The sequence below is a fragment of the Furipterus horrens genome, unplaced genomic scaffold (assembly GCF_987537825.1).
Source record: "Furipterus horrens unplaced genomic scaffold, mFurHor1.1.pri manual_scaffold_9, whole genome shotgun sequence".
NCBI classification, from domain to species: domain Eukaryota; kingdom Metazoa; phylum Chordata; class Mammalia; order Chiroptera; family Furipteridae; genus Furipterus; species Furipterus horrens.
In genome coordinates, this window is record NW_028327179.1 from 14,315,439 (window position 1) to 14,331,489 (window position 16,051).

General features: G+C 41.7%; 1 protein-coding gene across 1 annotated transcript; it reads right to left on the reverse strand.

Annotated features, from left to right (window-relative positions):
* Positions 1 to 1,337: 1,337 nt before the first annotated feature.
* NPY (neuropeptide Y) lies at positions 1,338 to 9,469 on the reverse strand. Its single transcript, XM_090287105.1, has 5 exons — positions 9,206 to 9,469; positions 8,693 to 8,779; positions 7,622 to 7,809; positions 3,608 to 3,688; positions 1,338 to 1,536 (listed from the first exon to the last, which is right to left on the reverse strand). The coding sequence occupies exons 3-5, from the start codon at positions 7,807 to 7,809 to the stop codon at positions 1,512 to 1,514; spliced, it is 294 nt and encodes a 97-aa protein (XP_090143231.1). The 5' UTR covers positions 8,693 to 8,779; positions 9,206 to 9,469; the 3' UTR covers positions 1,338 to 1,511.
* Between the last annotated feature and the right edge of the window lie 6,582 nt (positions 9,470 to 16,051).

Below are 16,051 nucleotides of genomic sequence, written 5' to 3' on the forward strand. Positions count from 1 at the left end.
TGCATAATGCTGACTTCAGTAAAGAAAAGCTCCAAATATGCTAGGTTAATAAAGAAGTTTGATGTTGTGTGATAATTAATTGTGACTTACTAAACATTATAAGTTTTTTAAAAATGCTTTTCTTACATATTGGTATTTAAAGCACAAAGAAACAAAAATAAGGAGAAATTTAGGCAGATTGTGGAACAGTTTTTATCTTAGTTTCATTAAAGGAAATTATGCTTTGTAGTGTTATTGACTTCACTGGCTAAAAAAATTAGGCTTTCTTGTATAGAGAATATTTTCTATATGACAGGTTTCCCTAAGTCATGATGTGTATAGGGTTTTTGTAAACAGTTTTAAGACCTCACATAAAAATACTTGTGCATATTTTTTGCAGTGTGGTACAAAGTACAAATATAGGATGACACCTGGCTGTTTTTATTTAGAAATTACAAGTAAGAACCTAATAATGTTAATTTTAAACTAAGCCCATGCAAATAAGTATACAAAGGAGGGGGTGTAATAACCACAGGCTAAACTGATTAACATACTGCATGTTGTGGGAAAAGGTAATCATCCTACTCAGTGTCTTTCTGCTTATGACTCAGATTCCAAGAGTAGGGGCCTAAGGAGCTGTATGTACCTGAGCTGTCTGACGCGGTAATTGCCAGAAACATGTGGTGATTTAAATTAAAATTCAATAACATTAAAAACTCAGCTTCTTATTTGCACTACCTACATTCAAGTGCTCAAAAGCCACATGTGGCTAATAGCTGCATATTACACAGGGCAGATGTAAGACATTTTGCAGAAAGTTCTGTTAGACAGCAATCCTTTCTGCTGACAGCACAGGCCAATGAGGTTAACAAAGAGTCCATGTGAAAGGGAGGAAAAATCATCCAATTGTTACAAATTAGCGCTCCCCCCACTCAATGTTTCCAAATACTTCTGTTGTTACACACACACACACACACAGCTGAGTCTTGGTCATCAAAATTCATCATATCTTTATATCTTCCATAGTCACTTTTATTTTTAAATTCTTACCCAAGGATATGTTCATTCATTTGAGACAGACAGACAGACAGACAGAAACGTCAATGTGAGAGAAACACAGATTAGTTTCCTCCCATATGTGTCCCGAAAGGGGATCGAACCCACAACCTAGGTATGTGCCCTGACCAGAAATCGAACCTGCGACCTTTTGGCACACTGGATGATGCTCCAAACAGCTGAGCCACCTGGCCAGGCAGTCACTGCTTTAATATGGGTGAAATAAGCCTTGAATCTGCTACTTGAAGGAGCCTGTGCTTTCATGAATAACTTCAAATAATTCTCACTGTTGCAACATCAGATTGAATGCATGTTACTTTATTGAAATGCACATATATACAATGATGACAAAGGAGAACTCTGCATAGTGGAGTACAGCGGCTGCATGCATTGGGAGAACAGGCAGACTCTAGTTTTACAGAATGAAATAGGGGTTGAAAGGTAGGCAAAGACCGGAGAGCTACTTTCATTTCCCATCACCACACAGAAGGGTCTTCCAGCCTGTCAAACATAAGAAAGCACAGCATGTAAGAGAAGCTTCCCAGCTTCCTGGGAGACTTACGAGAGTGAGACATTCCATTCTGAACTGAAAGGTGGTCAGAAACTGTTGAAAAGGCTCCAGCTGTCATTCCGAATGGGAGGCCGTGTAGAATATCAGCACGGAAGACAGTGGTTCAATGTGCCAAGACCCAGCTGAGTACCTTTCACTCGTGGTAACAGGAGTCTCAGACAAATCTCAGAGGGACTATCGAAAAGGCTCTGTATTTATCAAAGAAGCCAAAGAACTCTGCAATATTTCTGAAGATCAAAACTACAAGAATCACACAAAACTGTTAACAAGAAAGTTATTGTCGCTCAACTGTAAATATGCTTCCTTTGTTTTCCTGCAAAGCTCTCTATGCTATTTATTGGACTATAAAGAACACCTTTTAATAAAATAGCACTCACAGGCAACTTCAAGACTGTCGAGTTTTGTTTCCTTCTAACTGCACTTGATTGTCAATCTGCATTAACTTCATTTCATGCACTGACCATGCAACCTCAGGCCACAAAACAAAGAACAGCAGAAAGCTTATAAGTGGGTCTGGATAGTTGTTTTTCTTATCCTAAGTAGACATAGCGTACCCTAACTTCTTACTGTAGCAAACATCATATGCATGTCCACAAAATATGGAAAAGCATTTATTGGTTAATATGTAGGAAAAAAATCCTTATGAGTCTCCCATCTGCTTCCCTTGCATTTTTAATTAAACGTATTAGGGTGGCACTGGTTAATAAAATTATATAGGTTTCAGGTGTACGTACAACTCTATAATACATCATCCGTACATTGTACTGTATGTTCATCACTCCTGCTTTCCTTTGCATTTGCTGTTTAAATCTGGCTGCTACCTCCAGGGACAAGAGTACTGGAGTTGTATTCTAGTCCAAATGTCTGTTCCCTCAGAGAAAATGAACCTGACTCCTCTAGAGCTGCACCTTTGCCCTGGCCGCCCACTGCACAGGACAGCGGAGGGAAGGCTGGAGGGAAGCTAAGGGACAGCTCATCGGGTCATCTGCTTTATTTATTTTTTATTTATGTATTTTTATCTTATTAAGTGTATTGGGGTGACATTGGTTTATAAAGTCATGTAGGTTTCAGCTTTACATTTCCATGATAAGTCAGTCATCTGCTTTAATCTCTAAGGAGAACCCCAATGAGAGTGACACACCAGTCACACTCATTGAGCAAGTCTTCTAGTGACCTCTTCTGGGGAATTTGGTTCTTGCCATATGGAGTTCTGGGTTTAAGGCAGACAAGCTACCACAGAGATGGGTGAACCATATGCCATGAGATCTTACTGGGGCGGGGAGAGGCAGGCAGCAGAGGACAGAAGAACCAGTTATGAGAACCAAGGCACCAGAACATCCTGGCCCAATGATTGACCCCGAAATATTGGTGGGCACCTCTTCCCAAAACAGTCCACACTCCAAGAAAGCCCCAAGGCTACAGATAAGCCCCTAAGAACAATTCATTGTTCATCCATTCAGAGTGCTATAAATTACTGCATGACATCAGATGAACCAAAATACATTAAAAAGTAGATGAGCTCCCTGTAATTTATCTGCGGTTTCAGGTAAAACCAGAGGGACTAGAATAAGGCTGATGAGGGACATATCCTAGGATATCCAATCACTCCACGTAGATATAAAGACTAAACATTACTCTAGCCGGAGTTGGAGAATAGGTCATTTCAACATAGCATGAGGACCCACTCTGTGCTCCCCCAATTCTAACCCAGCAGAAATTCTATACAATTTCTAGAGTACAAGTCATCTATATTTAAAGCTTTCCAAGGAGCACCACGAAACTGCAGTAGAAATATTATCCCACAGAAGTTTAGAGATTTACAAATGACTACAAGAAAAGAAAGGTCCTCCCCACTTTGTTCCCCATCCTCATTTCTCTCCAAATCCTACTTAGTCTGGAAGACCTGGTTCCAAGGCTTCCTCCCCAGGCAGCCCTCTCTGATTTCCCTCCCTTGGGTACCTTGAGCTTTGCAACGATGTCCCCACAAAAGCTTTTTCATACCTAGTTCTGGGAATATTTTCTGTGCTTTCTCTCATCAAGAGGTCTGAAATCAGAGTCTCAGGGCTGGATCGCTTCCCATATCTAACAACAAAAAAAGGAAAAGTTCTTTAAATCAAGTTTGGCATATTCATAAAAATCTTTAGAAAAAAAAGAAGATAGTCTCCTATATGAGGTATTATATCTAAAAGTTATTTGCAGTTAATCTCTGCTAACAACTAATCTAGGTGTACAAAGTATACATTATCAAAAGTAGTATAAATATGATTTCAAATTAAATATATATAATTTTGTTTAAATACTCAAATAACATCAGATTATTTAAACTCAACCAAAATTCCAAATAACTTGTATTTTTATACCACAAATAATACATATGTAGATAACTTATATAACTAGGTAACAGAAAATAAAAAGACATCAAAGTATGATTTTAATGTTGTCATAGTTAATTGGCAATAGTTCTGACAACATACATCAGTTTAAATCTTAACTAAGAGACCAGGTGACATTTCAGAAACATCCCTGGGGGGGGGGAAATCAGTGACTCAAGTTCTAGACCCACCTGAGTCTTTCGTTCTGTTTTCTTGTATGTAAAAACAAAATTATAACTCATGATTATATCAGAGTCTTTGTGAAAATTCAATGTGAGTCACGATGCTGGAAAGTGACAAAGTGATGCACACATGCAAGTCACTGTTGTTGAAATCCACCCACTCTTACAGATGGCAACGGAGCCTGAGGCCTATACTTTTCATATTTATTAGGGGCACCACAAGCTAAAAGCCTTCTCTCATGCTGTGATTTTAATTTGCCCCGTAAATATAAAGAAATCCTACTGGCCCATAGAAATATTCCTGGTCTCTTTCTCCTGTTGTCAGACAATATACAAATGCAAGGCATTGCTTTCCTGCCAGGATGGCTTCTTTTATTGGCTCCAGCTGAGTGGAGTACACAGATCCACTCCGGCCTCCCTCTTTCTCGCTCTCTTTCTTTCTCGCTCTCTTTCTTTCTCGCTGCTAAAGAGTCTAATAAGTATCTAGTAACAAGTTGCATTTTTTTTTTGAAGAGGCTGTTTTTTCCCCTTTTTCAAAAAAGGCGTTGGACCCCAGCAGCCACTCTGTTCACAGATGAAAGATTAGCCAGGCATGGACTGATTAACTAATAGATATTTAGCTAATAGATGGAACAGGAACAAAGCTATCACGGTGTGTACTCTAACTGCCTGTAAAGCACAGTTAAATCTAAATTTGGGGGGAAATTTTCCTGTTGTTGCGCCTTTTTCGGGACTCGAGGGGGGAAAAAAAAGCAAACTCCCTTATCCCCATCATCTGTAAGATTTCCTCAAAGGGTTTCTGGAGTGGTGATATCAGACTGTAGGCTGCTACTTATGCTTATTTATTTTGTCCATCAGTTGGTTTTATTGATCTTAAAAAACTCTTGGGCAACCTTAATTCATTTATCTTTATCATACTCCAGTGAATGAAAGAACTGACCCAATATTTTTACGATTTACCAGTTAAAGAATCTAAATTATAAAGCAGGATTTGCACAAAACAGCACTGCTTACTGTTTGTCCTTCTCTAATTTATTCTGGATTATTCTTTTTCTCTACAATGCTTTAACTTTCAAAGATAGAGTCTTTGGGGGGGGGATCCCAACCTGGGCTGCACATTAGAGGCACCTGGAGAGCTCCTAAAACCACTGTGAAGTCCAAACCCACTCCCACCCCACCCCCAAGTTCTGATTTAACTGGTCAGGGGTGCAGCCCAGCATCAGATTGTATTTTTTATAAATTCCCCGGGTGATTCTAATGTGCAACCAGGATGGAGAATCACTCACTAATCTAGGACTGGGTTTCTCGGCCTCAGCACTAGGGACATTTTGGGCTGGATAATTCCTTGTTGTAGGAGGCTATCCTAAGTCTAATGGGATGGTGAGCATCATCCCTGGCCTCTACCCACCAGATGCCAGTAGCACCACCCCTCATTGTGACAACCAAAAATGTCTCCAGACATCGCCACATATCCTGGGGAGCAAAAAGTCAGCCTGCGTGGAGAACCACTGATCCAGCAAAAACTGACGTAGCTTTCAGAAGCAGTGAACCAGGGTATATAGCTTAAAAACATGGACTGTGCAGAAAAAGCAAGGAAAGAAAACATTTATGACAAAGCCAAACATATACACAAATGACACTATAATTTTCAAAAATACCAACATGTGCCTCTGAGCAGGTGTGTGTGGTGGGAAGCAATGAACATACAAAATGGCAATTATTGGTGCAGATTATAAACCTCTGCTGGTTTCTAGAGAGGAATTTATATGAAGATGAGACAGAAAACTACAGGACTAACTCATTTTTACTGAACCTGAATCTCTTCCCATGAAACTCAAGTCCCTTTCCCTTATTTTTTCCTCATCAAAAATCTTGGAGATCACACTAACAGCTGATGGTGGTGTCACATCCAAGGAACATCTGTAGGAGGGCTCCAATTCATCACCCCTAAAAATATTTCATGAAATGTTCCTAAATGGAAATAATTATACTCACTCCAAAGCGCTGAGGTCAAGACTGAACAAAATAATGCCTAGAAAAACATTTTGAAATGCTAGAGCTTTATACTGTATAATGGTAAAGCTTTATAGCACTGTCTTTGCAAAAATAAGTCCTCTGGTTTATAAAATAGCATAAGAAGAATTAGGAGCAATTAACTTTCTGAGAATCTATTAGGATATAAAATAGTGTTGCTTTTTACAAATTAATAGTATCAGGCTTCAGGGATCGTGAGCCAATACTATTTAATTTCTGGCACTTCACGTATTTCTGATTCTATATAAACTGAGATTTTTTATAAAACTTCTCAGGATTAAAGAGCTTTTTGATAAAACATAAAAAAGGAAATTTTAATAAACAGAAACTCTCCTCACTTTGCAACTTTCTGACTCTTCCCTGTCTTGTAAACAGTAAAAATGAGGTTAAAAAAAAAAAAAAAAAAAAAAAAAACACTTTAGAAAACACAATTTAAACATGTTAAGTAACATTAATGTTTTTAAAGGGTTCATTGTTTTTAGCTTATTAAGGTCATTTGATCTCAGGAAGTAAAATAAGATACTGAACAGTTTAGAACTAAGATGAACCAATTTTGGAAACAAATTTTAAATCCTATATTATTTGTAAAATTGATTGATTTTTTTGCTTAATATTTGATGTTGAAAGTGAAAATGTGGTATTTTATCTTAGCTTCCTGGGGGTTCAGAAGGAGGTTTACAGTTTCTCAAATTCCATGGAATCTCTGAATTCATCCTAGAGTGGCTAGACCAGTGTAAGTTTCTAACTAATACAGCACCAAGCAGGCACTTTTTTTCAGAACTCGCCTGGTGTAAAATGGGAACGACTCTGCATTTTAGATCAGATGTTTTCTGGGAATCTCTATTTATTTGGACCAGAATTTTCAAGTGAAGTTCTGAGACTGGGGGACAGGGGTAGGAGGTGGGGTGGGACACTGTACAGGAGGGAAAAAATATAGCTCTCCTTGTCTTTCCTAAATACTGTCATTCAATTCGCTCTGGGCAGGTTGCAATATTTGGCAATATCTTTAGCAGCCCAGCTGTTTCCTGCTTGGTTTTTGTTGTTTTTCCTGGACACCCTGCCCTCTGTTTCCCCTGCAGCCCTTCCCTGGGGGTTACTTCTGACTCCCTTCACAGAGTACTTTCCCATTCAGGTTTCCAAACTTTTCTAAGAACGAAAAAGACAAAGGGATGGGTAGGAGGAGGTGCCAGCCATATAGCCCAGAGAACTTGAACCTTCGGGTCAGGGATTTTTGCTGTAGTTGCAGAGGGAAAGTACTCAGGGCCCTGCACAAACAAAACTGGGAGCTGAGTAAGTCCTGATATTGTCCTGCCCTGGGATACAGCAAAGGAAAAGAAAGGATCCCTGTCTTCTTTGAGATCCACAGGATCTCTGGGTAAGCAGGCAAGACAGGAGCGCCCGGAGTAGATCCCGCCAAGCCCACCCACCTCTGCCTGGTGATGAGGTTGATGTAGTGTCGCAGCGCAGAGTAGTATCTGGCCAGGTCCTCCGCCGAGGCGTTCTCTCCCGGGTTTTCGGGCTTGGAGGGGTACGCCTCGGTCAGCGCGCCCAGGCACACGAGCAGGGACAGGGCGAGGGTCAGTCCCGACAGCCCCAGTCGCTTGCTCCCCAGCATCTGAGGGCACCAAAGGCACAGGGGAGGGGCTTGGAGGTTTAGAGGACACATGCCCCACACCTCCCTCCTTCGCTTCCGGGAGCCCGCCGGTCCCCCGCTACCACCCAGGACCCTCGCATCCTTGCTCAACCCAGTGATGCAGAGGAGAGGAGAGCGTGGCCAGCACCACCTGCGGGCTTGGGGCACAATCGGCGCTGGCCCGGCCCCTCTGCTCCACCTGAAGACTCCGTGCAACTTCGCTGTAAGTCACAGGGAGTCACAGAGGGGATGGCGGAGGGGGCGCCCATTTAGACACTAATAACAGAATTATAAGTTCTTCCTGCTGGGTTGAGGAGCATCACTTTCCTATCCTCTTCCCCAGAATCCCTGTCAGAGGAGGAAAGTTTCTTCTCTGATACTTTTGTTCTGTCCAGCTGCATTAGCCTGAACGAATGCCGAATGTTGGGACTGCTTCGGCGTGGCAATGTGGGAGAGACGGGAGAGAATTGCTCCCGGGCCAGTCAGTCTCAGGTAGGATCCCAGGTTGGATGCGCTGGGCGTCCAAGTTCTGGGGATTCCTCATTCAGGGAAACCTCCCTGCAGCCCGAGAACCCTGAGGATACTGCCAGCAGCTCCGGGTTGGGGGTCGTGTTCTCCCTCCATTTCCTCCAAAAGAGAACCCAGAGAACCGCCCAGCCCGGAGGATGCAGAAGAGGAGGTCGGATTTAGTCGCCCAGAGCAGCTGGAGCGCCTCGAGGCAGGGAAAGGACCTAGCGAGGAGCGCAGAGGCTAAGGAGCAGGGCACGACCCTCCCAGGGCGCCAGGGCTCCGCAGAAGCGAAACAGGACCCCAGCACCAACACCCCCCTCGGGTCCTGTCAAGCCCAGACGGTAGTGGCACTCACGGTGGCGGTGGCTGGCTGGCGTGCGGGAGTGGCTGGGCGATGAGTGCTCTGCTGTCCTGTCCGGAGCGCCTCTCCCAAGGGTGAGAGCTGGTGAAAAGAGGTGTGGAGAGCTGCTTGCGACGGGGCTTTTATGGTGCTCCTCGCAGCAGCAGGAGGGGCCTTGGACAAACGCGCTCCGCTCGGGTGACTCCCACCCTCTATTTCCCGCCCCCAGTGTGGGAAGGGGAGGGGTTGGAGCGGCAGCCACTGGAGTGTCTCTGCAGGAGCCACCCACAACCCAATTCTCCTGCCCCAGGCCCTGTCCCCGGGGAAGGGGACCTGGCACCGTGCGAGCAAGGCGGCGCATTCCCAAAGCGCTATACAGCGCCAGAACCAAGACCCTACCCTCCCGCTGCGCCCGAGTCACTCTTCCCTTCACGTCTGGTCAAGTCCTGCCAGAGATAGGAGCAGCCCAGCATCTTTGTCGCCTGTCACCAGGACCACCAACTCATTTGGCACCAGGGTAGGGTGTACCTGAATTCTCTCCTTAGTCGGGCATCTCCGGAATCCAAACAGAAACTGCAGCGGGCACAACTCCTGGGCACCTTCGGGACAGACAACTTGGCGCACAGATTTCCCTGCGCTGAAAGCAGGTGGGCGGCGCCTGCCCCAAGTCCCAAGTGAGAGGGTCCAGTCTCCTCCCAGGGGCTGAGAATGGGCTTCCGTGGCTTTGGCCCCTCTCCCGGCTGGTTTTGCAGGGATATCAGCCCTTCCCAAGTTCGCCCGCAAAGGCGGAACCTCAAAGTGTGGAGACCGAAAACTCAGTGAGGCGGCACATGGTAAACTCGCTTCCTCCGTTTGGTGGGAAAGAGCTGTGTTTCAGAAGGTCCAGAGACCTCTTAAAGCCCGATCAAAAGAAACATTTTGGTCCCCAGGTACATGTAGTTAAAAGAACAGCAATTTCTCGTTTATCTGCTAGCCCTTGATTAGTCTCAAATACGTGCAATCAACGATGATGAAGAATGTGGGTTCTGATGGAAATAAAACAGATTTTTAAAAAAGATCATTTATTTGAACAGCACGTTAAACTGTTGAATAAATATGAAAGATACAGAAACTATTTTTGCAGGTTCAGGATTTTATGTTGTGGACTACATCTTTAAATTTCCTGAATGCTCCTAAAAGCCTGAATCTTTCTAAATAAAATGGCACATTAGGATATTAAAGCGTTAAGTTACACGTTATTTTAATGTTAAAATGACGAGTGATTCTGTTAAATGGAGACACTTTATCTCTGTGTTTTCTGATAGAATTAATTTAAATACCAATTACTATGTAGCAAGCAATCCTGTCATGTGTGAGAAGTTTTGAAGACCAACATCCCTTTCACTTAGCTGAATGCTTCTCTTTCCACGTTACAAAATCAGATGCCAGAAAAAGAAATAGGGCTCTCAGCATTGCTCAGAGGTGCTTCTCTGGAAGAGTCTTTGGTAAAGTTAAAGCAGAACACCTTTTAATTTAGAGTCCCTTTCTTGATAAGGGGTAGAGCACAGTCCACTTTTCTATAATCTTATTTTTAGACTATATCACAGGTTTACATTATCTGAAACCCAGGCTTAGAAGTGTAATCCACCCCTCTATCCTTTTAATACTGCCTCTGTTAAAATTGTCCTTTTAAAAGATGAATTGTTAACTAATATGCAACCTGTAGATAAAGAGCATATTTGTGTAAAAGTTTCAAGAACTCACACCAAAAGAAGCTGACTCCAGCAACCCCATGTTCCTGCTCTGGGAGACTTGCTGATTTGCAACCATGCACACCAGGCCTTTGCTTGACCAGTTTTGATATAATCATTGGAATAGATTGTGTGCTGACTTACATGTAGAGAACTTTTAACTCCTCTCCCCCCCGATTTCTTTGTCTTCCTCTCCCTCTCCCTCCTAGTGAAACGCCTGCCTGCACTGAGATGTTAAGATGGTCTTTAGAACAAAACTCCACCATGTTCTCAGGCTGCTGGCACTTGAATAAACCTTCTTTCCTTCCATCAATAGATGTCTCTTGAGTATTGGCTTTCAAAGTGACAGGCAACCAAATCTGAGTTTGGTATCAGATAGAGTCATTGAATTAGGGAGAAATTACTTCTAAGGAGATATACTACTCTTGAGTGGGGAAGAATGTGTAAATTAGATTAATTTAGCTTAAGATAATGTCACTGGTACCCCCAAATAAGAGCTTATTCTCAGGGTTCAGCATTTGGAGAATAAAAAATAGAGCCATGTGTCCTACATAAATCCTTACATCTTTATCCCCTTCCTCTAGTCCCAACTGCTTCAGGCTCTGAATAATCCATTTTTTCTCTCAGGACTTTGCTTATTAATTGCCTCCTCTCTCCTCTATAATTTTCTATTTTTGAAATCTTCACCCCCAGGACATGTTTATTGATTTTTAGAGAGAGGAAGAGAGAGAGTGAGAGGGAAGGAAACATTGATCAGTTGCCTCTCACACATGCCCCAGCTGGAGACCAAACCTGCAACCCAGACATGTGCCCTGACTGAGAATTGAACCTGCAACATTTTGGTTTATGGGATGATGCTCCAACCAACTGAGCCACATAGTCCAGGGGTCTTTCCTGTCATTTTCTGTGCATACAAATATATTTACTTATAGCTTATAAATTTGCTTGAGTTTGTTTCATAAAAGAAACAAAGCAAAACCAAAATCACCCCCACAAATAAAACAACCATTACTCAACCTAGTATCTCCTTCTAGCTACGGAATCATTTGTCTCCTTTGTTTCAAAATTATTTATTATATGTATATATGCATTTATTCTTAACAAGTTTGTTGAGATACAACTGAGATATATTCCACTGGATATATTCTTACCTATATACTCCCATGAAGTCATCATCACAATCAAGGTAAGGAACGAACATCACACCAAATGTTTTCTCCTGTCCCTTTTTAATTCCCTCTTCCTGCCTCTTCCTACTTCCCTCCTCTGTTAAACTGCTTTCTCTCATTCACGATTTGTCTGCATTTTCTAGAATTGTGTATAAATACAAGTCCATATTATGTACTCCTTTGTTTTCCTTTAGCATCCTTATTTTCAGATCTACTCAATAGCTCATTTCTTTTTATTGGTGGTATTCCATGATGTGGGTATATATTAAATGTGTTGTTTAAAACATATTCAACTACCCATGAACTTAGGCTTGTTTCTAGTTTTTACTCCTGCAGATAAAGCTTTCGTGAACATCAGCTTACAAGTCTGTATGGACATATGGTTTCATCTGTTTTGGGAAAATACTTAAGAGCAGAATCATTGGGTCATATGGTAGGTGTATACTATCCCACAGTTTATTGATGATCTGTTTAGTTTTTATTTTATCTTGCTTTTTTCCCCTGTGTATGTTTTATTGGATAATTTCTATTGCTATGTCTTTGAGTTCACTAATTATTGCTTCTTCAATGTCTAACAATACAAAGCTCATGTAGCTATTATCTCTTGAATTTCAATTTGGATCTTTTTTATATCTTCAGTGCCTCCACATGTCTGATCTTTAGCTTTTGAATGTACATTAATAATAACTTATCTATTACTTCTATCATCTGTATCATTTCAGTATTGCTTTGGATTGATATTTTTCACTTCATTTTGGTTCCTATTTTCTTGTCTTCCTAATAATTTTTGATAAGTGTCAGATATTGTAAATTTTACCTTGTTGTTTGTTGGATGTTTTTGTATTTCTAAAACTATTCTTGGACAGTCATTTTGGGATAGAGTTAAAAACTTGGGAACAGTTTGTTGCATTCAGGTCTTCAACTTAAGTTTTTTAAGGAGAGACCTGAGCTGGCTTTATCTAGGTTTAATGTTTTTATTTATATCTACATTCCTAGTGTACTGAGTCATGGGAATGAGAAATGCCAAGTCATGAGTCCATGAAATTATGATAAATGGGTATGTGAAATGCTGAGTTGTAGATATGTAAAATGATGAGTCACATATCATGCTGAATCATGTTTTGACAAAAGCTAAGTCATTAATATGTGAAATGCTGTCATGTCCAGGAATGCTGAATTGTGGAGTAAAAAATGCTGAGTCATTGGTGCATAAAAGGCTGAGTTATGAGCACAAAAAATGCCAAGTAACAGTTTTTAAAAATGCTAAGTCATTGACAGGTAAAACATCAAGTCATGGTTACGTAAAATACAGAGTCATTGTTATGTGTCATGTTGAGTCATGTTTTCAACAAATGCTAGGTCATTGCAACATGAAAGGCTGAGTCATGGTTACGGAAAATGTGAGTTATGGTGTCAAAGAAGTGAGTCATTGATGCGTAGAATGCTGAGTCATTGTTACATGAAACGGTCAGTCATAGTGCCAAAAAATGCTATTAATTGGCCTGTGACATGCTGAGTCATGGTGTTGCAAAAGGTTGAGTTTGGTACATGAGGTGCTGAGACATGGTTTTGAGAAATTCTGAGTCATTGTGTCAATACTCAGGAGTCATTGAAACGTGACATGCCAAGTTGCGCTGCAGAAAAATGTTGAATCGTGGTGTGGAGAAATGCTTAGTCATAGTAAGGAAAAATGCAGAGCCAGAGTCATACTAACATAAAAGTGCCAAGTCATCATTTAAAAATGCTAAGTCATGGTAACATTAAAACGCCAAGTCAGAGATCCAAGATGGCGGAGGAGTAAGTGGAAGCTACACTAACCTCCTCCCAGGACCAGTCTGGATTTACAACTTAATTTTGGAGAAATCATCTGGAATAACCAACGGAACACTAGCTGGAAAGAAGTCTTATAACCACGGAGAGACAGAAAAGGCCGCTACATCACAACGTGACCGGTAGGGAGTGCGGAGACGCGGAAGGGCTGGCTGGGCTCACACGGGTGGCTGCTGAAGGGACTGAGAAACAGCTCAGCAGCCGGGGATTCCCCCTGAGAAGGGCAGGGTCTAAACCCCCAGCTGGGCTTCCCAGCCTACAGCGACAGAGTGGAAAGTAAAATAGTATCAGCTGTGAAAAGCGAAAAGCCACAGGCTTTCTTGCTAGCCGGAGAGAAACAGCAGGAGAAAAAGAGCTCTTAAGTGGATCACATACGAAAATATTTTGGCCACCACTTACCCTGGGCTCAAGCAGAGGGAAGGCAGAGAGGACTGGAGACACTTGGGGAGAATTTGGCACGGTGGCTTTGAGGGGAGAACTGGAGGAGCAGCTGACTGGGTCCCAGTGCTGACTCATCCCCAGTACTGCGGGTAGACCATTCCCCTCCAAGTGGCGTCAGCCTGAGGGGAAGCAAAAGCCCTGCCTACAGGAATTAAGCTGCCACACCCACAGTCCTTAAGCCTGACAGCTAATCACAGATTGAGCAGATTAACAATCAAAGAAGACAGACAACAGCAGTAGATCCCTGGAAGTCTCCAACAGGCTGCCTAGGGCCAGACTGGTACATGATCTGACGCCACCAGAGGCAGATCCAGGAAGTGCAGATCATTCCAAGAAGCACCAACAAACAATAGGAGTCAAAAAAATGGGGAGACAGAGAAACAACCTCCCATCAAAAGGAAAGGTAGAATCCCCAGAAAGAGTGCTAAATGAAATAGAGGGGAGCGAACTATCAGATATGGAATTCAAAACATGGATTATGGAGAAGCTGAATGAGCTCAGCGGAAACTTCAAAGAACTCCAGAAAAACTACAAGGAACTCACAGAAAATTACGTGAGCATGAAAAAGGACATAGAAGCTATCAATAAGAGCCAGGAGGAAATGAAAAATACGATCTCTGAATTGAAGAACACAGTAGAAGGAATTAAAAGCAGGCTAGAGGAAGCAGAAGATCGGATCAGCGAGCTGGAGGACAACCTACACAAAAACTCCCAGACAATGCAACAAAATGAAAAAAGACTGAACAAGACTGAAGAGGTTCTAAGACAGCTGCAGGACAACATGAAACGTAATAATATCCGTATCATAGGAGTTCCAGAAGGAGAAGAAGAAGAGCAAGGGATAGAAAACCTCTTTGAAAAACTAATGACAGAAAACTTTCCTAACATGACGAGAGAAAGAGTCACGCAAGTCCAGGAAGCACAGAGGGTCCCAATGAAGATGAACCCCAACAGGCCCACCTCAAGACACATCATAATTAAAATGGCAACATTCAAAGACAAAGAGAGGATCCTAAAAGCAGCAAGAGAAAAACAACTAATAACATACAAGGGTACTCCAATAAGGCTATCATCAGATTTCTCAGCAGAAACACTACAAGCCAGAAGGGAATGGCAAAAAGTATTCCAAGCAATGAAAAACAAAGGCCTACAACCTAGAATACTATACCCAGCAAAGCTCTCATTCAAAATGGAGGGTGAAATAAGGAGCTTCCAAGACAAAAGAAGGCTAAAAGAATACATCTCCACCAAACCAGCAATGCAAGAGATGCTAAAAGGTCTGCTCTAAGAAGATAAAGAAACAGAGAGAGACAGAGAAGAACACGAGTACAAAGGGGAAAAATGACAATGAATAAGTACTTATCGGTAATAACCTTAAATGTAAATGGATTAAATGCTCCAATTAAAAGACATAGGGTAGCTGAATGGATTAGAAAGAATGACCCACATATATGCTGTCTACAAGAGACCCACCTTAGAACAAAAGATCTACACAGACTGAAAGTAAAGGGATGGAAAAATGTATTCCAAGCAAATGGACATGAAAAAAAAGCCGGGGTAGCAATACTTATATCAGACAAAACAGATTTCACAGCAAAGTCCATAAAAAGAGACAAAGAAGGGCATTTCATAATACTTAAGGGAAAAATCCATCAAGAAGATATAACCCTTATAAATATATATGCACCAAACTTAGGAGCACCCAAATATGTAAGGAAACTTTTGAAAGACTCCAAGAAAGATATAGACAACAACACACTCATAGTAGGGGACTTTAACACCCCATTGTCAACAATGGACAGATCTTCGAAGCAAAGAAACACCAAAGATATGGAGGCACTGAACAACACTCTAGATCAAATGGACTTAGTCGATATATATAGAAGTTTTCACCCCAAAGAAGCAAAATATACATACTTCTCAAGTGCACATGGAACATTTTCAAAGATAGACCACATGGTAGGACACAAAACAAGCCTTAACAAATTCAAGAAATTTGAAATTATATCAAGCATCTTCTCAGATCACAATGGCTTAAAATTGGAAATCAACCTCAAGGAAAAAACTCAAAAACATTCAAACTGATGGAGAATGAATAACATGCTATTAAATAATGAATGGGTTAACAATGACATCAAGGAAGAAATCAAAAAGTTTCTGGAAACTAATGAGAATGAACACACAACAACCCAAAACCTATGGGA